The sequence below is a fragment of the Enhydra lutris genome, unplaced genomic scaffold (assembly GCF_002288905.1).
Source record: "Enhydra lutris kenyoni isolate GAN:26980312 unplaced genomic scaffold, ASM228890v2 scaffoldscaffold34, whole genome shotgun sequence".
In the NCBI taxonomy this organism is placed as follows: Eukaryota; Metazoa; Chordata; class Mammalia; order Carnivora; family Mustelidae; genus Enhydra; species Enhydra lutris.
The window spans coordinates 24,902,417-24,927,121 of NW_019154118.1; the positions used below are offsets into that span (position 1 = coordinate 24,902,417).

General features: G+C 40.8%; 1 protein-coding gene across 1 annotated transcript in view; it reads right to left on the minus strand.

Annotated features, from left to right (window-relative positions):
• LOC111153822 (cullin 5) overlaps positions 1-24,705 on the minus strand; it is an 89,208-nt gene that overhangs the window by 12,153 nt on the left and 52,350 nt on the right. Inside the window, exons 8-12 of the mRNA XM_022513075.1 lie at positions 13,844-13,937; positions 12,048-12,178; positions 11,692-11,799; positions 8,835-8,899; positions 412-544 (exon numbers count right to left, since the gene is read on the minus strand). Of these exons, the coding sequence (XP_022368783.1) occupies positions 412-544; positions 8,835-8,899; positions 11,692-11,799; positions 12,048-12,178; positions 13,844-13,937 (531 nt within the window). The remainder of the gene's footprint in view (positions 1-411; positions 545-8,834; positions 8,900-11,691; positions 11,800-12,047; positions 12,179-13,843; positions 13,938-24,705) is intronic.

The window sequence follows — 24,705 nt, forward strand, 5'->3', positions numbered from 1 at the left end:
AAAGACACTAACAACCAGGAGACAAAAATGAAAGCAATTAATTGTTATCTACACTCACTCATTTCTAGTTCTCTATTTTGAGCTCCCACAAAAAGAAAGAAGTGACAAACCCCCAGTCTCTCTACTGTCATTCCAAACACCACCAGCTCCATTTTCCCTTTCTTTTTACTTTAATAGGAGGTAGCAATGAATTCCTTCACAAGAATCAGGAAAGGGGGAAGAATTAAACACTATTTCCCTTTTCTAGAAGCTTCAGAATTAAAATTCCCAGGAAGAGAAATAACTGCCCTCTAGAGATCTTACACTGTAAAATTTCACAACATTAACTGCTACCACACAAAGTCTTGTAAGCACAACACAAATTCAAAGTGAGGTAAATAAAACTGCTGAAATTTAAAAAAATATATGTACCACTTCTTTAAGTTTTGCTTCAATCTCTTCGGAGGTTAGTTTTTTGCTTAACGGTGTTTTTCTTAGCAACATGTCACAGTAATTGGCAAGCAACTCGGGGCATTTTGATTCAGGCTGAGTTTTTAATCCCACCCTAAAAAAACAAATTAAAAGCAGTGATGAAAAGCGAATGATACCTGCAAATATTTTTCCTAAAGCCAATTTTTCACATATTCCTTATGTTGTATAAAACTAGTGATCAGGGCTGAGACGAGGATGAGCAAGACAAGGAGGGTGCCTAGCTCAAAGAGGCGCTGACTCTAATTTCCCACAGGCGCACCTGCAGGGTGCTGAGAGGGAGACCCACATTCTGTACCCCAGGTACCGGCCTACCCCGCCCTGAGTGCTGGCCTTGCCAATCATCTTTAAAAATTTTTATTCAGGTACTAACTTCCTAAGTACTTTTGAAAACATTGTGTATATTTTGTAAGTTAGCATTTAGAACTTTTTGTTATTAATATATCAAGAAAAAACTGTTCTTTGGAATGTATCCAAGGTAACCTAAATTCCACAGTTATGTGATACCTACCATCATTCATTTTAGAAAAGTAAGCAAACTTTTCTGAAACAATGAAGAACCTGCATCTCTACTTTACTTTGCTAACAAAATTTAAAAACCAGGGCCCCTGGGTGGTTCAGTCGGGTAAGCATCGGCCTTTGGCTCAGGTCATGATCCCAGGGTTCTGGGATCGAGCCCCACATCAGACTCCCTGCTCACCGGGAAACCTACTGCTTCCTCTCCCTCTCCCACTTTCCCTGCTTGTGTTCCCTCTCTAGCTGTCTGCCAAATAAATAAAATCTTTAAAACAAACAAAATTTAAAAGCCAATGTATTGTTTTTTGTTTGTTTGTTTGTTTAATAATTCTGGATGTACTGTATTTTTCTGCTTGGAAGTCTTGCATTTATTCTTTATCTGGCTTCTCTAAATTATGAATGTAAATAAATTAAAATTCAACATTCTAAAATTTGTGTATACAAAACTCAAGTGTCCCAGAATGGAGTTAATTCAAATTGTTTTAAGGACATAACTTATGAGTGGCTGGGTTATGGACGGTGGGGAGGGTATGTGATATGGTGAGTGCTGTGAAGTGTGTAAGCCTGACAATTCACAGACCTGTACCCCTGGGGCAAATAATACATTATATGTTAATAAAAATAATTTTTTAATAAAAAGTACACAACCTACCAAAACAACATAATTATGTTGTGTCTGTGTGTATAAAACATACACAATATCTTAATGAGGTACATGAAACTTTTCCCCTTGCTACTTAACGAATCCAGAAACCACAATTTTATTTCTACTTTTTTCCTAGTTTTTATTTTTATAACTGTACATCTGTCCTGAAAAAATATTATTCACCTAAGTAAGTAAATGGGAGTGGAAGAAGGTTTTCTGATGTTACGTTGAGAACCTCCTGAGTTATATGCTTAAAAAATACATACAGATCTAACAAAAAAGGTCATTTTTAGTAATGCATCAAATTATGGAACCCATGTGACTTGCAAAAGGGCCCAACACCTAGCTGTCAGAAATTCATCCTCTGTACATCAATCCCAACGTTTCAAAATAATCCCTTCTTCTGCAGCTTAGAGGCTTTTTATGTTTCAAGGCAACACACAGCAGTATAATGAGAGAGAGAGGCGCGCCTTTCTTTGCAAAGCAGGGAGGAAAAACTGGGGAAGTGGAAAGGGCAAATGGTAACTGGTGCTTCCACCAGAGGGCTCGGGTGTAGAGGAGAGCAGATGTGAAGGGGGAGGACCCAGAGCTGATCTCCAGCTTCCACATGGCAGACTTGGGGAAGGTGTTTCTGACACTGGATGACCACTAGCTCACTTCCCCAGGGTCCCTCTATTTCTTCACGTCTATTCCCACGGACAATGCCGCGCTACCTCAGGAACCGCCACCCTCCTGCAGGGAGGCCTCCTGTCTCCCTTCCTCCAACGCGCCTGCTGAGAAGATGGTGGTCAGCCTCTCGGGGCTGTTTATGTGCAGGCCGCATGTCATTCCCCCCCAGGGCTGTCTTAGAGCTCGTCTGTTCTCAGTTCTTGTCTGTTTCACTATGAAACACTTAGGAATGCCTTAATCTGCATCAATCCCACTTGGGATTCAGAGAGGGGATTCAGAGAGCTGTCTGAACCTAAATGGCATCTTGCATCTGTTTTGGAAATTTCTGGTCAACTGCTCTTCAAATATTGCTATGTCCCCCTTTTCTGTTCTCTAGAATTCCACTTACAGATTGCTACACATATTTTACCTTTTCTCAGGTAACATTTTCCACCTATCTGTCCATTAATATGAATTATTTCTTATCTATTTAAATTTATTACTAAGATATAATTCACATACCATGCAGTTCATCCATTTAAAGTACCTAATTCAATGTTTTTTAAGTATATCTACAAACTTGTGCAACCATCATCATAATGAAATTTTTAAAAAAAATATTTGAAGATTTTCTTTATTCATGAGAGAGGACGGGAGGCCGAGGGAGAAACAGACTCCCCACTGAGCAGGGAGCCCAAAGCAGGGCTCGATCCCAGAACCCTGGGATCATGACCTGAGCTGAAGGCAGACGCTTAACCGACTGAGCCACCTGTGCACCCCATCACAGTGAAATTTCAAAACATTTTCATTATCCCCAAAAGAAACCCCATACTCATCACCAGTCGAATGTCATTCTTCAGCTATCTCCCCCTGCCTGGTCCCTGCTACAAGTCATCCACCTTCTCTCTTTACGGATTTCCTTATTCTGAGCATCTCAGTAAAAGGAACCATACAATATGTGGTCTTTTGTGACTGAATTCTTTTACGCAGAATAATGTTCTTAAGATTCATCCTTATCATAACACATACTGGTAGTTCATTTCTTTAAAAAAATACTTTCCTTTTTTTTTTTTAAATGATTATTTATTAGCGTGCACGCGCACGCGAGCACGAGCACAGGCAGGCCGTGTGGCAGCAGAGGCAGAGGGAGAAGCAGGCTCCCCGCCGAGCAAGGAGCCCGATGTAGGACTCGATCCCAGGACGCTGGGATCATGACCTGAGCCGAAGGCAGCCGCTCAACCAACTGAGCCACCCAGGCGTCCCAATACTTTCCTTTTTTTTTTTTTTTTTTTTTTAAGATTTTATTTATTTATTTGTCAGAGAGAGAGAGGGAGAGAGAGCGAGCACAGGCAGACAGAATGGCAGACAGAGGCAGAGGGAGACGCAGGCTCCCTGATGAGCAAGGAGCCCGATGTGGGACTCGATCCCAGGACGCCGGGATCATGACCTGAGCCGAAGGCAGCTGCCCAACCAACTGAGCCACCCAGGCGTCCCAATACTTTCCTTTTTTATTGTGGTAAAAAGATTTACAATTTTAACCATTTTTAAGTTTACAATTTAGCGGCATTAAGTACATTCACAATGTTCTGCAAATATGATTGGTGTGCAGAACTTTCTTACTGTCCTAAACAGCAGCCCTACACCCATTAAACAATAACTCTGTACTCCCCCCACCCTCAGTCCCTGTTAATGTCAATTTTATTTTTTATATCAATGAATTTGCCTATCCTAGACACCTCATATAAGTGGAACAATAGAAAATGTGTTCTTTTGTATGTAGCTGATTTCACTTAGCATATTCTCAGGGTTTCATTCATGTTGTAGCATGTATCAGAATTCATTCTGTTTTATGGCTGGATGATATCACACTGCACGGATATATCGCATGTTGCTTACCCATTCGTCAGACAATGGGCATTCGGGTTGTTTCCTTTTGGGGAAGGCTATTAAGAATAATGCTGCTACAAACCTTCATGCACAAATTTTTGAGAAGGTGTATGTTTTTTTCTCTTGGATACATATCCAGTAGTGGAACTGCTAGGTGATATGGTAACTCTGTATTTAACTTCTTGAAGAACTACCGAACTATTTCTAAAGTGGCTGCATAGAAGAACTATAAATGAATCCAATCTCGCCACATCCTCACAAATACTTGTGTCTTTTCAATTTTAGCCCTTCTAGTGGGGGTGAGTGGTGTATCACTGTGGTTAAGCTATTGATCTTAATTATTTTAAAGTCCTTATCTGCCAACTCCAATATTGGGTTCATTTGACAGTCTGTTTCTAAAATGGTTTTTCTCTTCATTGAGCGTATGTGTCTCTGCCTTCACAAGCCTGGTAACGTCATCCTGATTACTGGGCACTACATGTAAAGCATCACGGAGGCACCAGATGATGTCAGCTCCCATTAGGAGTGGGTTCAAGCTCTGTTCTGTTCTGGAGGAGGCCAATCACTTTAATTCAACCAGGGGCTGGGTTGCAGTTTGGTCAAGAAGAAGTCTACTTCTGGTAGAATCAGCCATTTTTCACACAGCCCTAACTTCTTTCAAAGGACAATAATATTTAGTGGACTAGATCTGGTGCTAGTTGTGTTCCTTGCTTTTGGGGTGTCAATGCTGCTAGGTCCTCTCAGTGGACAAACTTAGAGATACACATACTCATTTACAACTACGGTATCTGGCCCTGTTTCCTTGTGAATGTTATTTCTCATCTTAATGAGGCTCTAATGTAAGTCTGACAACTTAGAATGAACAAGGGCCTCGAAAAACACACCTGGCCACAACTAAAACTAAGTTACTTAAGAAATCTGAAGAGGCTGAACCTGGGATCAATATCTGCACATAAAGAAAACCCCAGGCCCGGATGATTTCACTTATGAATTCTATCAAACATGTAAGGAAGAAGTAATACCAATTACACTCATTCTTTTAGAACATACAAACGGAGGAAATAACTATCAATCCTCCTTACAAAGCCAACTTAATCCTAATACCAGAAAATGACAAAGACATGATAAAAATGAAAATTATACAGGGCACAAAGACCAGAAAAGAAAGAGGTCAAATCCTTCATGAATATAGATGAAAAAAAAAAAAAAACATCTAACCAACATTATTAGCAAACTGAGTGCAGGATATATAAAAAGAATAATATGCATTACAACCAAGTAGAGTTTATCCTAGCAATTCAGCCCTGGTTAAATGTGATTTTTTAAGAAAAACCAATGTACTGGGATCCCCGGGTGGCTCAGTTGGTTAAGAGTCTGCCTTCTGCTCAGGTCACGATCCCTGTGTTCTGGGATCAAGTCCTGTCTCAGGCTCCTTGCTCAGTGAGGAGTCTGCCTCTCCCTCTGCCTGCGGCTCCCCCTGCTTGTGCTCACTCTTTCTCTGACAAATAAATAAGTAAAATCTTTAAAAAAACAACAACAGGGGCGCCTGGGTGGCTCAGTGGGTTAAAGCCTCTGCTTTCGGCTCAGGTCATGATCTCAGGGTCCTAAGATCAAGCCCCGTGTCGGGCTCTCTGCTCCGCGGGGAACCTGCTTCCTCCTCTCTGTCTCTGCCTGCCTCTCTGCATACTTGTGATCTCTGTCAAATGAATAAATAAAATCTTTTAAAAAATAAATAAATAAAAAATAAAACAACAACAACAAAAAACCACAATATAGAGGAAAAACCCTATGATCATTTCAACACAGAAAAAACATTTAATAAAAGTCAACACCCATTCATTATCAAAACTTTTAACAAGCTAGAAATAAAAAGCAATCTAAATAAGGGCATATATGAAAAACCCTCAGCTAACTTTGTACCTAGCGATAAATATTAAAGGTCCCCCCAAGCTTGACAAAAAGGACAGGGACACCCACTTTTACCACTTCTATTCAACACGGTACTTAAGATCCTAACCATGTAGCAAGGCAAGAAAAAGAACTAAGTGGTATGAAGATCAGAAAGGAGTAAAACAGTATTCACAGATTACATGATTATTTACACAGAAAACTCTTAAGAAATCTACAAAACAGCGGTGCCTGGGTGGTTCAGTGGGTTGAAGCCTCTGCCTTTGGCTCAGGTCATGATCCCAGGGTCCTGGGATCGAGCCCCGCATCGGGCTCTCTGCTCAGTGCAGAGCCTGCTTCTCTCTCTCTGCCTGCCTCTCTGCCTAGTTGCGTTCTCTGTCTGTCAAATAAATAAATAAAATATTTAAAAAAAAAAAAAAGAAAGAAATCTACAAAACAACTACTGGAATAGCTTTGACAAGGTAACAGGATATAAAATCAATATACAACAATCAACTGTATTTCTATATACTAGCAAAATACTAGAACATCAAAAGAGTTCACAGAAAAAAAGAACAAAATTAAATTACTTGGCTTACCACAGAACTGTATTAATTAGAACTATGTAGTAATGGCCTAAGGATATCCAAATAAAAAATGGAGTAAAATAGCCCAGAAATAACACACATATTTTTAAGTCACTTGATTTTTGACAAAATGCACTGAAGCAATGCAGTGGGGATGGTAAGTATTTCCAACAAATGATGATGAAACCAGTTGCTATCCATATGGAAAAGGAAAAAAACATTAAATTTAACCCCCTACTTACAATATAAATAATCATTTATTTAAGATGGATCTTAAGCTAAAATTCTAAAGCTTCTAGAAGAAACAAAAAAGATTACTTTCGTGTCATAGGGGTAGAAACAGACAAAGCTTTTCTGGATAAAACATAAAAAAGCAAAAACCATAAAAGAAAAGCATGTATCTCTCAGTCTACATACAGAATATCTAAGAACTGTTATAGCCCCCTAATGAAAAGGAATAATGCTGGGGGGGGGGGGACAAAACAGGCAAAAGAGTGGAACAGATACTTAAGTAAAATACAAGAAACCCAAACAGTACAAGAGAAAGTGCTCGACACCAATTAAGTCTTAAGGGAAATGGAATTACAACCACACCAAGATGATACTACACACATCTAGGATGACTAAAATTAAAATAACACTAAATGTCGGTAAAAATGAGGATCCAGGGGCGCCTGGGTGGCTCAGTGGGTTAAAGCCTCGGCCTTCAGCTCAGGTCATGATCTCAGGGTCCTGGGATCGAGCCCCGCGTCGGGCTCTCTGCTCGGTGGAGAGCCTGCTTCCCCCTCTTTCTCTACCTGCCTCTCTGCCTACTTGTGATCTCTGTCTGTCAAATAAATAAATGAATAAAATCTTTAAAAAAAAAAAATGAGGATCCACTGGCACTGGTGGGAGGGTAAAGCAGTACAAACACCAGGGAAAACCAACCACTGTGGTGTGCAAAACCACGGACAAATCACAAAACACTGTGCTGCACTGAGAGAAACTTTACACACAAAAGTACATATTGTACGATTCCATTTTATGAAGTCCTAGAGCAGGCAAAAGTAATCAGCTGCAATAATCAGATCGACAGCTGCCTCGGGAAGGAGGCAGGGGGAGGGAGTGGCCGAGGTCATTCTCAGGGAGGATGAACACACCGGAAGTCCTCAGCAGGGAGTCTGCTTGAGTCTCTCCTCCTCTGCCCCTCCCCCCTTCAAGCACATGTACATGCACGTGCTGTCTCAAATAATTAAAAAAAAAAAGAACTTTAAAAAATCTAAAAAAAAACCAACAACACTTAAAAAGATTTTATTCGTCAGAGAGAGAAAGAAAGAAAGAGGGAACACAAGCAGAGGAGCAGCAGACAGAGAGAGAAGCAGGTTCTCTGCCAAGCGGGCGTCGAGCTCAATCCCAGGACCCTGGGATCATGACCTGAGCCAAACGCAGACACTTAACCTAGTGAACCACCCAGATGCCCCTAAAATAGCAATTCTTAGCTAGAAAGTATATCAAAACATTTTTCCAATGAACCTTAGTGCTTAGTACTACTCTAAAGGTACCGTAACTAGCTCAGCTTTACCAATTTGTAAATTTAATTTATTAATGTATCCATTTAATTCATTATATTTTGGATTTTTTTAAATGGCAATATAAATATTTACATTAAAATTGACTTCCCTCTTTCAGTATGGTGAATTAAGTTATATTCTGTGTTTTTATAAGTAATAAAGTAACTTTAGAGACTAATAAGGAGAAAAAAAAATCACACAGAGATTCTAAAAGATTAAGAACATTTTTCTACTTAAAAAAATAAGATCAACATTTTTTTTTAAAGATTTTTATTTATTTATTTGACAGAGAGAGATCACAAGTAGACAAAGAAGCAGGCTCCCTGCTGAGCAGAGAGCCCGATGCGGGACTTGATCCCAGTACCCTGAGATCATGACTTGAGCCGAAGGCAGTGGCTTATCCCACTGAGCCACCCAGGTGCCCAAGATCAACATTTTTTGATCACCATGGGAGATAATATGAAATTAAAGACAGAGTTTTTAATATTCAAAGGCAGTAAAAATCATAAAAGTAAAAAAAAAAAAAACCAGCAGCAAAAATCAAACCTAACAGATTTTAGGGAGACAGGACACCACACATACCCAATAATGTCTAATACACTCCAAAAAAGTTAAGAATTTTAAACGTGATTTTTAAAAACTTACCCTTTCTGCTTCAAAGGTAATTCAAGTTTAAATATGGTAGCATCATTAACAACTGCTTTATATGCCTGCAAAGAATTTACAATGAAATGAACATTATTTTTAATATTTAAAATATAGTTTGGTATTTTAACGGTGTCTGTGGCCTGACAGAATTTTTCAAGCCACGACTTCAGCCTGTTCCCTCTCACGTCAGGACCGTCATTATTCTCAAGTGGGGTATTAGTGTTGCCTGACGGCCGTACCATTCTCTCTATGCACACCCCCAGAACACACTTCACACATCGTCTTTCCCTTCAGCCTCCCCCATTTACTTCCTACGGAGACTTTCCGAGAGGATGGGACTCCCCGTGATGCTAATAAAACCGAGGTGAACAGAATTCCCTCTCATTTCTCCTCTATCATATTTCCCCGTCCACTGTTCCTAGGCACACAAATAGATCATTATTTAAATCTAAACATTCTCTCTTGCCTTGGCTCACCTCCAGCTCCTGCGTCATTTATCCCCCTAAGCTAAAAACTTCCTGCACGAATTACCTAACGCACGGTCTCCACTTTCTCTGCTGCCACTCCTACTGGAAAAACCCTCCCCACAACCAGGCACTGGTAGCACCGCTCAACCCACTCGTTCTTGCCAAAGTCACTCACAACCTCCGTGCAGAAGACAATGCTTAACCCCCATCTTACAAGACACAGCAGCATTTTATTTATTTTTTATTTTTATTTATTTGAGAGAGTGAGAGAGAGCATGAGCAGGAAGAGAGGGAGAAGCAGATGCCCCACTGAGCAGGGAGCCCAACACGGGGCTGGATCCCAGGACCCCGGGACCATGACCTGAGCCGAAGGTGGCCGCTTCACCGCCTGAGCCCCCCAGGCGCCCCGGCAGCGGCTCTTTAAAACCAGCACACCACGCCCTCATCCTGGAAGCGCTTGTTCCACGTGTTGTCTACGACACTGTACTTTCCGGCTCCTTCCACTCACTCTGCTCTCTCCTCACGAAAGCTGGATCTTCATCTTTCTCGTAACAAAACTGACAGTGCCCCAGGCCAGACCTTGGATCTCTTGTCTTTTCCATCCTCACTCATTACACTGGTGAGCATGGCCGGTGTCAGCACTTTAAATGCCATCCGTATGTTAAAGCTCCCAAATTTATTATTCAGGTCTGTTCTCTCCCTTATACGCCACACTTGACATTGCCACACAGATGTTTAATGAACGTTTCAAAGTTAACCTGTCCAAAACTGAGCTCCTAATCTAATGACCAACCCTCCGAAAACCTGCCTCTCCTACCATCCTCTCCATCTCAGCAAGCATGTGCTTCTAATCAATCAGAACAAAAATTTAAATGTTATCCCTGACTGGTCTCTTTCTATCACATTCTACATCAGATTCATTGGCAAATCTCGTGCAGTCTGTTGTCATAATCAGTATCCGACCGATTCTGACTGCCTCTAACAACTATCGTTCCGGGCCCAGCCTCCATCATTACTTTATGAATTACTTAAATAGGTTCTTAGCCAATGTTCTTACTTCTTCTCTTGCCCCCCTTCAGTCAATTCTTTTTGCAGCAACCAAGTAACCCTGTTAAAATGTAAGTCATATCCATTCTGTTCAAAACCTTCTAATGACTTTCGATCCTCCTCGGGGTGAAAACCAAACTGCCTTCCCTAGCTCAGGGTCTTCCGTGATCTGGCCTCCTACTGTCTCTGACTTCATTTCCTACTCCTCTCCCCTCACTCCATCCACTCGGGCCACACTGACCTTTTTTCCTCCTGTTCCTGGAATGTGACAGGTAAACTCCTGCCTTACAGCTTTTTAAGCTGTCCCTTTTGCTGGATACTCTTCCCTCAGAAAGCCATATGACTTCATTTCTTAATTACTTTCAATCCTGATTCAGATGCCCCCTCAACAAAGCTTTTGCTGGCCACTCCATTTAATATTTCAAACTAACGCACACTACACCTCTAGCCTCCCTTAAAGCCATTCTTACCCTCTCTCTCTTTCTCTACCTACCTACCTACCCACCTAAAAATGGGGGGAAAAAACCCTACTGGAGAAAATTGATGGTCTTTTTAGAGTTACAGAAAGAAAAAAAAATAAGAAATAAGAAATAAGAAAGGTAGATCAAAGTGAAAAAACCGACACTAACTTCTAGTGATAGGTTTATGACATTTAAAAAGATAAAACGCTGGGGCTTAGTCACTTAAGCATCCAACTCTTGATTTCAGCTCAGGTTGTAATCTCAGGTTCATGGGATGGAGCCCTGTGTGGAGCTACAAGCTCAGTGGGGAGTCTGCTTGGGATTCTCTCTCTCCCTCTCTGCCCCCGGCCCCCATGCACATTCTCTCTCTTTAAATTAAAACAAAACAAAACAAACTTAAAAAAGATAAAACCTGAAGGATAATACCCTGTTTCATTATTATCCCATACTAGTAAGGACAGGAGAAAGGGGCAAGGGAAGTGGGATAAATGGGACCTGATCCCCAGGAGTCCTATGAAAAGGGCAGAGGACAGAAGAACAAACTGTGCTGGAGGACAGGGTGTGGGCGAGGAAGGGTATCACGGAAGTTCCAGGAGAAGTGTACTTTGAGGTGGGTCTTAAAGGATGGATCAATAGGAATTCAATATTTTTAAAAAATCTCAAAAAAATGAAGACAAATTTCCTAGCTAGATTCTAGTTCACAAGCATACCCAATTCTTACAAAACCATATAACAAACCAAATACAATAAAAATGGTTGTCCTCCACTGATAAAAAATCAGGGTTGCTATATTTTTAGTTTATAATTCAGTAGCATAATGGTACAAGTTCCTTTTTAAAGTAAATTATGACAATACCGTTACTATACAAGAATATATACCTTATCTCTTGCAGTAAGAAATCGCGGATCATCTTGAAAAGCTTCTTTGACGAGTTTACTAAATCTATTAAATAATGTAAGTAACTGTTCAACGTATTTCTCAGAATCCTAAAAATAAAATGTTTTATACTCAATTGAAGTTTTTAAAAAAGAAAACACCAAAAAATGAGAAAATATAAACAAAATTTTAATAAAACACTGTAGCTCTAAAATTTGAGAAATTCTCTGAAAAATTCTTGATATTAAAAGACGTTCCAACATTACCGTTGTGTCATCAATTACTATTTTAAGTACCCAATCTCTCATTTAAAGAACAACGCTGACATACGTGCACCCCCGCCCCTGAGGACACTCACGGTAGTAATAGTTTCAGCAGCCGCTACCATATCTGCCAGGCCGGCACTCACAATATGTTCCTCCAAGTCCTTCAACATGGGCTCTATCCCATTGGGAACTTTGTCCATCAGCGAAAACATCAAATGTAATTCTGAAACGATAGAACACACTCAAATCATCATCTCATCCATCAAAATACATTTTTTCTTTCATTTGTATCTTGGGTCTAGAATTCCTAGGATAGTAAAAGTCTGGAGAAATAATAGTTGGAAATTGAAAACCTTAGCAGTATTCTGTAGGTATAATTAGGAGTTTTTCCTACTAAGTACTATAACTTACGGTTTCACCTACTCTGACAAAAATTATTTTTAAAAGAAACTCTAATTAAAAGTGATCACACACCATAAAACCTAACTCCTCTTACAAGGTGAGTCATTTGACCTTCAACTCAATGGAATATTTTTACTTATTTATTTTATTTTTTTCTTACATTTAAATTCAATTAATTAACATATAATGTATTATTTGTTTCAGGGGCACAGGTCTGTGATCCATCAGTCTTACAGAACACCCGGTGCTCATTACAACACATACCTTCCCCAGAGTCCATCATCCAGTTACCCCAGGCCCCCACCCACATCCCCTCGAGCAACCCTGTTTGTTTCCTAAGATTAAGAGTCTCTAATGGTTCGTCTCCCTCTCTGGTTTCACCTTGTTTCAGTTTTTCTTCTCTTCCCCTATGATCCTCTGCCTTGTATCTTAAATTCCCCATATCAATGAGATCATATGAGAATGGAATATTTTTAAACCTAAATAGTACAAAAGTTTACACAGAAGGGTAGTATATTTCATAAAGTAAATGCAGTATTACATATACAGCACCACATCATCAAGTGGCAAAAAAAAAAAAAAAAATCCCATCATCAGATTATTTCAAGTGATTATAAAAGTGTATTAGAGATAATATAAAACTGTATTCGTAAGGAATTTCTCAGTTTATAAAAGCACTTTCTCCTGTTATACCATGTAACTGATCTTCACAAAAATCCCACTGCACGGAAGCAGCTACCACTACATATCCTTCTGAAGGGAGCCCACATGGAGCCCAGCACGGATCTATTTAGCCTGGCATACACAGATTCTAAGATTTCGTCTATGCCAATGAGCTTTTTACTATAAAACTACAAGTGTACGAGCCTAACTGACCGAAATGCACACTTTAAATGCAACTAGAGACTAAACAGGACCTTGCACTCATACACAGTGAAACCTGGAGAGGAATGCGTTCGAGTTTTTACCATATTGGTTGTAATGTACTCGCAACATCCCAAAATATATCTTTATTAAGAAAACTTGTCAGTAATAAAAAAGCACACTTGCAGAAACCTTAAATTGTAACATATTTTAGGGAAGAGGGAGGGAGATCATGAACAAGGAGTGTCCTATTACTTTCTAAAAATACTCGCCACAAAGTTCCACACAGAAGCCAAACACCTAGTTCTAGTCTTTCCCAGATGTTTGTCCTTTTAATTAGTCTTTAAAAGCAGAGCCCTACATCTGAGAACAAACTGAAACCCACTGCCATTTTCTACAAACAGATGTTGATACCTAAGGGTGGGATGTTTAAAACGTAAATTTATAACCTTCTTTGCAATACTGCTGTGTTAAGTATTTTATCATTTTCTTTAAGCACAGTCTACTGTTACAAATTTACCTATGTAGAAAAGGATGATCTAACAGCAGCTTATTAAAAGTAATCTGCTTCAAAGATACCCTCTTAAAAGATTATGAGAACTTTACGTGATGTTTTACCTACTTTCAGTTTCATTTCGCTTGATCATGCCTTGGCACTCTGCTAAGATAGTCTCCTTAAAGGATGTCACCAGGGCATTTACACAGCATTCCATGAGCTGAAATATATCAGAAATTGGTCAAGGCTATTATAAGCACAAATCTACTCCACCCCAGTTTGCTTTTTAAGCTCCATAAAAACCACACTGTTCAACAACAGCAAGAAAATGAAGCATAATGAACGCAGACCTTACTTACCTTTGCTGCAGGAGCACTGAAGGTGGGCACTCTATACTAGTTTACCAAGGTATTTTTACCCCAAGAAAAAGGCTACAGAACTTAAGTTCTCTTTAGAAATTTACACGGACATCCCCAAGGAGGGGAGGGGAAAAAACTGAAAAATATACAAAACAAAATGAGAAAAAAAACCCCCAAAACTCGGATGAAGTCTTCTCTGGAGAGAACATGTATTAAAATCAGAGTCTAAAACTCTAAATACAGTCATCCAACAAACCATCACTGGATGCCTACTATGTGCAGGCAGCAGAGAAGTGCTCAGGAGACAAGACTAGGAGATAGCCCCTGCTTTGGAGGAGGAGCACCGTCTAATTAAGGGTAGGGAAGAAAGCAAACATAAACTAATATATACAACTCAGTTAAGTGGCCACACACATACACACACACACACACTCACGCCCAACAAATGAAAAAACACTCAGAGGACGACATACTTCTGAGGTAGTTAAAAAGCTCTCACCTACAAGACGAATCTAAACTGAATCTTGAAAAATAATCACAAGCCCAAAATGGACTGAGTATTTTAGCAGTAAGAAGCAGCTGAATATGGGAGGGAAGAGACAGAGAGCAGAAGCGAAAACTAGAAAGGTAGGCTGGAGCCAGTTCATAAAGCAAAATCTATGGTTTGGGATTTTTGTTCCATAGATAGGGTAGGGAACAAAGAATCAAAGGTTTTCCACAGAAGATAAATGCAATGAATGTCGGCTCCCCTAAGAGCAGTTTGGTCAACAAGGCGGCTGCATCTCTGGGGAACACAGGTCTGGGGTTCCAGCAGTCCTCCACAGAAGCCACCCCCCGCACCCCTGCTCCCTCCTGTCACAGAATTACTTACTCCTCTTGCAGGCATCAAGTAAAATGACCAGGCTGCGAGCACTCAAGCACAGAACGTACACTAAGGCTGACATACATCTTCTGAAATAAAGATCATCTGTGTGTACTAAGGAAGGGAACTGTGTATGTCTTGAAAGTTCTTGGTTAAAAGTTCTACTTGGAATGGACATAATGTTGATAATCAGTGAAATTAAATTTAGGTAATGGGGATTTATTATACTATTCCGCCTATTTTTTAAATGTTTATAAATTTCTGTAATAAAAAGGTTTTTTTCAGGCCCCTTTTTGAGAACTATGCCAACAATTTTAAAACCCATGGATGTCGATTTCCTAAGAGAAACAATATACTCAAGAAGTGGTTGAGAAATTTCTCTCTTGCCAAGGTGGTAAGGTCTGTCCCAACTCCCGGGTAACCTCCTGTGGTAGCCGCTCTGGACCATGCACGACTGCACACTCCTGCCCAGAGCAGCGAGCCCAGAATCACAACAGGAGAATCTAACTACACAGAATGCAGGGGGAAGAGAGAGAGCGCAGAGTCAGAATGAGCCCCGAGCCTCTGTCCCTTCATCCCAGTTTCTCTGTCACTGAAAAGTCACAGCTGTGTGACTGGGTAGTAGTCCAACTTCTGCAAATTCCAAAAATCCAGCATGTGTTTTGAACTGTTGTTCTGAAATGTGTTAATGGCTGTAATCAGCTTTCCTTAACAATAGAAAAAAGCAGAGTGTCATACATAGTAACAGTGAATATTACTTTGTAGAACTTTTGTTTCCCATACCTGCAAATAAGCAGAGTGTATACTAAACCACAAAATGAAATGCCTTTCTTATTGTGGGTTACAATGAGGAATAAAAGGAGAGGACAAGATAATTGAAGAACCTGGGGCACCTGGGTGGCTCAGTGGGTTAAAGCCTCTGCCTTCGGCTCGGGTCATGATCCCAGGGTCCTGGGATGGAGCCCCACATTGGGCTCTCTGCTCAGCAGGGAGCCTGCTTCCTCCTCTCTCTCTCTGCCTGCCTCTCTGCCTACTTGTGATCTCTGTCAAATAAATAAATAAAATCTTTAAAAAAAAAAGATAATTGAAGAAACTGAACAGAATCTAGTAAGTCTTAGATGACAGGAGCTAGGCAGTCTGTTGAGGTGGTTTCTGGTTCGATAGGTCTATTAGAAAAGGAGGTATCTTTCAATGAACACTTAGTCTGTACCAAACACTGTGCTAAATGCTTTCCATACATGACCTTACACATAAGGAAACCAGCTCAGAAGGGCTAAGTAACTTGCAAGTGTTACACAGTCAGTGTCCATGAGGTCAGGGAGGTGACTCCAAAGTCTACAACTTCTGTTACTACGTTGACAGAGCGAGTATATACTTAGCGATGGCTACATGCTGAGAACTGAGTTAAGTGCTATAAGGAATAGAGAAGTAGAAAACATGGTTTAGGGGTGCCTGGCTGGCTCAGGGGTTAAGCCTCTGCCTTCGGCTCAGGTCATGATCTCAGGGTCCTAGGATCGAGCCCCTCAAAGGGTTCTATGCTCAGGGGGAGCCTGCTTCCCCACCTACTTGTGATCTCTTTCTCTTTGTCAAATAAATAAAATCTCAAAAAAAAAAAAAAGAAAGAAAGAAAGAAAGAAAACATGGTTTATACCTTCAATAATCTTACAGTCCAGCTAGGGGCATGTAAGTACACATCTCAAAATCTATGTATAATTCCCATATAACAGAGGCGGACTGGAAGAAGTTCAACTCCCTAAAGGCAAAGGTATGGAAATACATGCCTCATTAGGATACTATGAATTTCACATGGACCCAGACTATGTTCACTCACAGCTGTTGTATTCACGGCCCCAGCCACAGCGTGTGCCTGATATAACACAACAAAGCAGACTATAATTTGCTACTAAATCCAGCGGTAGAAACAGTAGGTACAGTGGAAGTTCAGTAAGAGGAAACTGACAGAAGCCTACAGAGCTTGCAGTGATACCACAAGAGGGACTATAAGGATTCTGAAGAACTTACAGAGGAAAAGGAGAAAGTAAAACATTAACAAGTAAAAAAAAATTCTTAAAAGTGAATCCAAGAAAAAAAAAATGAATTGGAAGAAGTTTAAGAATGAGAAACTACTTATTGGAGTAGAATGACTCTTGCCAGATAGTATTAAGTTAGGAAAATAGGTTAGGGCCCAATTGTGAAGAGTCTTGAACATCAGGTATAAGAAATAATGATACTATGTTTTCTGAGTAAAAATAATGAAAATGATGCTTATGAAAAATTAGCCTGAACTCACAAAAGAAGAAATATAAATGGTCCATAAGAAGAATACAGATGTCTAGCCTTAATAATTTTTAAATGCACATAATTTTTTTTTAATCTACGATAGTAGGAGATTGTTACAATTAATAGAGTGACAAAATCCAGATTAGCAAAGATATACAGGCACATTGCTGATGGGAGTAAGAATTACTGCATTTCTGAAGATTGGTCTGGTATTAAGTAGAGATTTGTAAAAGGTGCATACCCTTGGCTTCAGCAATTTCATTTCCGGTAAATTCCATTCCAAGAGAATGCCCCATGTGTATGTAAAAGTGTTAAGGAAGTAATATTCACAAGGAATAAACTACAGTAATAACAATAATGAAAATGCCCATCATGAGGGAATAGATTAGGTGTATTTACTAAATATCTATGATAAAATACAGGCATTGAAAATAATGTTACAATACACTTCTGTGTCATATAGGGTAAAATATATAGAACGTCATAAATTTCTTTGAAATAATAAAAGGAAGAAAAGAAGGAAAGGGAAGGGAAAAGAGAAAAGGAAAGGAAAGAAAACAGGCAAGGAACAAGTAAATAGAACAAAATGATAATTGCGGCTGAAACTGGAGGCTGGCTATGGGGGCTGGGGTTCGCTGTACTATTACCTCCAATTTTGTAAATATTTGAAAATTACTATAACCAGGCTTTTATTTTTTAAATAAAGAGATTAATTAAGGCCTAAATCCTTATGAGATGAAAAAGCCTTTAGAGAACTATCTCATGTGGGCAAAAAGAAGAAAGGGAGACTGCATGGTGGGTATCCCCTTGCTACAAACGAGTCTTGTTTTCAACAGGTCAGTTCTGTGAGGGCAGAGACCATGTTACCCTTTCATGTTTCTTTTCCACCATTTACCAAAACACTACATAGAGAGTCAACCCTATATATATACTTGTTATTTGAAAAATACATCTCGAAGGAAAAGGGTAGTGATAAACCATCTCTCTCACCTTGTATTCCCTTTCTGTCTCCTTTGCTAGCTTCCGTGAAGAAAAAAACTTTTTGCCACATGTCATCAAGTCCTGTATTTTGCCTGAGATGAGCACAACTTCTAAATCCATAGAAATCTCTCCCCAGAGGTCTGCAAGGTGAAACACTTTAACTATCAATGTGCTTGATGTTTTACCTTCCTCTATAGCAAAACTCTTCGAAGATGATGCCTGCCGTAAAACACAGCAGGCACTCAGTACTTGCTCAATGAATGGATGTGTAGGTCTGAAGACGACAGGTGCGACAGGAAGGCTAACGGACGGAGCAGAGTCTTCTTTTTGCACAATTAATTCTACTTCACTGAAATTTATTACAAAGCAACAAGAATGGTTCTAATTTTCATTAGTTATTTAAATCTGTACAAGTAATAACTTGCTTTAGCTCAACTATAAAATAGGAGATGAACTAAAAATCATCCTAGGTTTCTCCCTTAAGACTTTATCCTTATAAGGTCTTTAACCATACAAAGATATCTGTAACGTATTTAAGAATTAAGTTTATTCTATGCGTGGCAGGTTATTCTCAAAATTAATTTCCCTTGGCCTTTCTGGCTAGGTTCAGATTTCTTTATTTTACCATTATAACTAGTGGTACTTCCTTCATTTCTAAACTATTTACATAGGAACTATACAGAGCAATGAAGACTCGGACTTACTCACCTTGACTTTTTCGAAATCACCCTCAACATACTAAGATACTAAAAGTTAACAAATATATACTTTAAGGTTAATAATCTGTGACTTATGACCTTGCTGCTAATTCAGTTTTTTTTAATCAATGTTTTGTATGGACAGTCAGATAGTTCCTACTGAGAATCAGCAACTTTCTCCAAACCCAAGCCCTAACAGTAAAAACTACCATGCCAGGCACAGTGTTTTATTAAACTCTGACAACACATGGCGGGTGTCACCCCATCCCACAGTTAAGGAAACAGGATTACAAAAGGCTGAGTAACTCGCCGAAGAGCACACTGCTAGTCAAAGGGATTCAAATCCTCATCTCATTCCACAAGTATGCCCCTGACCCCTAGAACACACTGCCCCCCCGTCAGCGCTGTGTCCCCAAGACAAGATGGAGACCTGCCACCACCAATCCATTCTCCATCCCACCACTCTACTGCATGAACAATCCATTTTATCTTACTGTCACTCTGAAGACCGGAACCAGATCTCCGGTGTTATGCCCAACTCACACAAAGCCTAGCATGTTTTAAGTGCACAATAAATACGAACTGAATGCCCTCAGGGAATGCCAAGGTATATAGGACAAACACCTAAAATACAAACAGCCACAGAAAAATTTTTAAAAGGGGCACCTGGGTGGCTCAGAGGGTTAAGCCTCTGCCTTCAGCTCAGGTCATGATCTCAGGGTCCTGGGATCGAGCCCCACTTCGGGCTCTCTGCTCAGCAGGGAGCCTGCTTCCTCCTCTCTCTCTCTGCCTGCTTCTCTGCCTATTTGTGATCTCTCTTTGTGTCAAATAAATAAATAACATCTTAAAAAAAAAAAAAGAAAAACTTTTAAAAAGTTAGTTTAAGGTTTTTTCTCCCATTTTCTTACTATGTTCACCTTTTCCTGCCCATCGTGTGTCTTCAGACAGCTCGAAGCCTCTCCGGGTTTCACACAGACGCTGCTGCTCACGTGCTACAGGACCGGCCAACGACAGCAGAGCTCAGCAGAATCATGTGCATCACTGGATGCGAGCAGGGCTACGTGGGTCTCCCAGGAGCAAAACTAGAACCATGGGCCTCTCGGCTTCTCAGGCAGGACTTAGGCTCTGGGCTAAGTTTTGGACTGACTGACTTTTCAGGTTCTCCACTGAACAGCAAATAGCTCAACCGCTCTAAGGGCTGTCCTCTGGAGAAGCCAAATTCTACGGTTTGGACACATACTTCAGACACATGCACGCTGCCACTGAAGCACGCACACACAGAAAGCGTGAGATCCAAGCATGGGCCCTCAATTTGAGCCGGGTCAAGTAGAGCCAGTACGTAAAACCTTGGAGCCAGACTCTTACCTTGGTTCAGGTCACACACACTGAAGGACAGGCTGGTGGCAACCATGGTCCCCACTCCAACAACAACAAGCAAAACACCAAGAGCTGTCGAAGGTAACAGCGCTAAGAGTAGAAAAACACATATGCAGAAAGCTCTCCCAACGTTCCCAGTTCCTAAACCCACACATCCTTCATTTTAGTCTTAGCCTTGAATTTTCCATGCAGGATTTTACACAAACTAACACATCTGCCTTTTTTGGTTTGAGATGGGTTCCTGCCCCCTGCCACCAAGAGTGCAGACGAACTAGGCATGTGTAAGGGCAATCCCGTGTTCAAAATCATGTATCAAACTCTGCTCTCTTCTTTATTCGCCCCCACAGTGCTTACCATCATCCTCAGGAACTCAAGACCCAGAACTGGACTTCATGAGAAGCCAGCTTCACCGTGTCCCCGCGGACTGAGGCCAACCTCCCGCGGTCTCTGACCCTCAGGGTCTTTACCTATAAAGGAGAAACAATGACAGCATCTACCTACTAGTTCTCCCTCCGAAACGCGTCCAGAATCCTTCCACTTCTATATTCATCTCCACTGCCATCGACACCTCTCACCTCGATTATAGTTTATAATCCAAATACCCCACTGCAACCCAAATGCTCTTCTGGGGTATGAAAATCAGATCACACCAGCTCTCTGCTTAAAACCCTTCACCAGCCGCCCACTGCACTGGGCTCCTGCTCCCCGTCCCTCCAGCTGGATCGCTCTCCTCCCCTCACCCACCACACTGTGGCCACATTAACCTTTCTCTGTTCCTAAAACAAGCTAAGCTCCTTCCTGATTCACAGCCTTTACACTCGCTCTTCCCTCCACCTGCAAAGCTCTATCCCAGATCTTTACAAGGCTAGACCCCGATCATTTAGGTCTCAGCTCCAGTATCACTTCGAAAAGACCTTCCCTGACCATATTCCATAAAGCAAAAGCAACAGGAAGAGCGTTACCGGCGCGAATTCATTCTCTATGGCATTCGTCTATTTTATGAAGAATCACTTACACTGGGACACTGAAAGGACTTGGTACATACTTCCCCAGGCACTATTAGAAATATAATTGGCTCCTTGCATAAGCATAAAGATTCGATAGACAGACAAGAGCTGAGACAGCGCTGAACAAAAGGAAGAAGTAAAACTCCACTATTTACAGGTAACAGTATATTTTATACAGAAAACCATAAAGATGCCACCAAAAAAACTGTCAGAATAAACAAATTCAGTGATGGTGCAGGATATAAATTCAATATACAAAATCTGTTAGATTTCCTTACACTAATAATAAACTAACACAAAGAGAATTAAGAAAATAATTCCATTTACAACTGCATCAAAAAGAGTGAAATATGGAGGAATAAATTTAACCAAGGAGGTGAAAGTACTGTGCACTGAAAACTCTAGGACACGGATGAAACAAGGAAGAGTAAGAGCGTTAAAATGTCCACACTACCAAAAACACACAAATGCAATGTAATCTCAACCAGAAGCCCAACGGCATTTTCCACAAAAAGAGAACAATCAATCCTACCGCTCAGAGAGAACCACAAAAGACCCAGAACAGTCAAAGCTGTCTTAAGAAAGAACAGAGCTGGAGGCATCACCTTCCTGATGTCAAACTACGGTCCAGAGCTCCAGCGTCATCAAAACGGTGTGTACCGGCATCAAAACAGACACAGAGATCAACGGCACAGAACACAGAGCCCAGAACGCGCCCACACATATCCACTCAGTTCACAACAGAAGAGCCGAGGATACCCACTGGGGAAGGGCAGTCTCTTCAACACACGGTGCTGGGAAAAGTGGACGGCCGCGTGCAAGAGGGGGAAACCGTACCGCACGATACCCCACAATTAACTCAAAATGGACTGAAGACTTGAACCTAAGACCTGAGGCCATAAGACTCTTAGAAGAAAACCCAGCGTTAGGTGATACCCAACATGTACAAAGAACTCCTACAACTCAGGAGCCAACAATAAACAATCCGACCGAAAAATGGGCAGAAGATCTGCACAGACGTTTCCCAGAGAAGACACACAGACGGCCAACAGACACATGAAAAGGTGATGTCACTCATCATCAGGAAATGCAAATCAAACCCACATGGTCACCTCACACCTGCCAGAATGGCGAGTCTCAAGAAGGCAAGAAATAACAAGTGTTGGCTAGGATGCTGTGAAGAGGGAATCCCTGGCCACTGTTGGTGGGAAGTAAAATGGTGCAGCCACTGTGGAAAATGGTATGGAGGTTACTTGAAAAATTAAAAACAGAACTACCTCATGATCCAGCAATTCCAAATCGCTGGGTATTTATGCAAAGAAAATAAAAAACTAACTTGAAAAGATAATGTAGCCCCTTGTTCACTGCATCATTTATGATAAACAAGATACGGAAACGACCTAAGTATCTGCCAATGGGTGAAAAGGTAAAGACACTGTGAGACATACACACAATGGAGTATTATCCAGCCAGTAACAAGAATGAGGTCTTGTCATTTGCAGTGACTTGGATGGACCATGAGAGCATTATGCTGAGTGAAATAAGGCAGAAAACAACAAATACCATATGATCTCTCTCATACATGGAATCTTACAAAAAAGAGAGAGAGAAATAAAACCCCCAAACTCATAGATACAGAGAAGAGATTGGTGGTTCCAAGAGGCAGGGGGCCAGGGGTGGGAAAAATGTACTTTGTTTTTAGCTTAAATAAACTGAATAAAAATTTTCAAAAAATCATTTTTTTGTTTGTTTACTAGTCTTTCTTGGTCTTCCCTTATCCGAATGTTAACTCTGTAAGAGCAAGGACTTTGTTTTGTTCACGGTGTACCCCTTTCTACCCACCTCACCACTAACAGAGACAGATTCATATTTACTGAGTGAATGAGTGCTCCCTAAACATAGATCAAAAGACTTAATGAAGAAAAAGCAGTGAGAGGATTGTAATTTCTCACTCTAGGATCCCAGTCCTCATAAATCCGGGGCACATTCACCAACAAAGACACACAAGCTTAGATTATCTATTTTGACCCACACCCCACGGCCGGGAAGAAAAGCAGTCCAGTGGAGAAAGCACTAGTTTGGAGCCAGGCGACAGGCTGCAACTCATCATTACTCAGGAATACCAAAGACAATGATTTCTCATTACCTCTCACAAAGTGCTATACAAGGAGGGTGATTATTATTTATACACACCCCCCTCCCCCAAATTCTAACTTAAAACTCCTCAGGAGCCCTTCGGCTCTTATAAGTATACAATCTTTCAAGAATTGGAGAGGCCTCTCACAATTAGCTCCCCTCTGACTCTCTACTCTGATTATTCCAAGAACCCAGGCTCAAATCTTTCAATCATCCTATGGACCATTAAAATGTCTTTTAGGGGGGCGCCTGGGTGGCTCAGTAGGTTAAGCCTCTCCCTTCAGCTCAGGTCATGATCTCGGGGTCCTGGGATCAAGTCCCGTATCGGGCTCTCTGCTCTGTGGTGAGCCTGCTTCCTCCTCTCTCTCTGCCTGCCTCTCTGCCTACTTGTGATCTCTCTCTGTCAAGTGGATAAATAAAATCTTTAAAAAAAATTAATAAAATAAAATAAAATGTCTTTCAGGGAGCACCTGGCTGGCTCAGTCAGTAGACCACGTGACTCTTGATTCTCAGGGTCATGAGTTCAAGCCCCGTGCTGGGCGCTGAGCTTAGTTAAAAACAAATAAATAAAATGTCATTTAATGATTTCTTCAAAATACCTCTTACAACCCTTCCTTTCCATTAGTTTATCATCATGTACGTAGCTGAACCCCTTTAGTGACAACTAAAAGCAAGTCTCTTGTCTCTTTCAGCCCTGTCATACACACGCCGGCAGATGAACCCCCCAAAGCGCGGCTTTGATCCGCTAGTCACAGATGGTCTAGGCTCTCCACCACCGAAGCACTGGTTCTCACACCCTCAGACCCAACACTCCCTTCAATAGCAAACCGTTAACTGAAATTTACCAACATTATTACTTCAAGAACACCAATGTACATCTCTAATTACAACACAGAGCGGAAATCAACAGTTCTTTATAATGAGTCAATCTGTATTTCAACCTGTAAAGACATGGTCACAGCCAAACGGGAAGGTATAAGGAAAGGAGTCAGCCGCCTGCACCTGTGTGTGGCGTCACCGGAAAGGGGACAACTAGGAATGTGGCGTGGCAGAAACACTGGCGACCACATACTGTCGCAGTGGTACATACTGGCACCACTATGGGCAACAAAAGCTTCTGCAGTAAAAATACATCTAAAGCCCAAACAGCAATAAAAATATTCTCTTTCCCCAACTTACACAACAGTATCATCACTGGAAAATACAGTGTATTATTAATATCATGTAAAAATATTTTGGTTTATAAGTAAAATACAACTCAGTTTTAGACTCGGGCATAAACAAGACT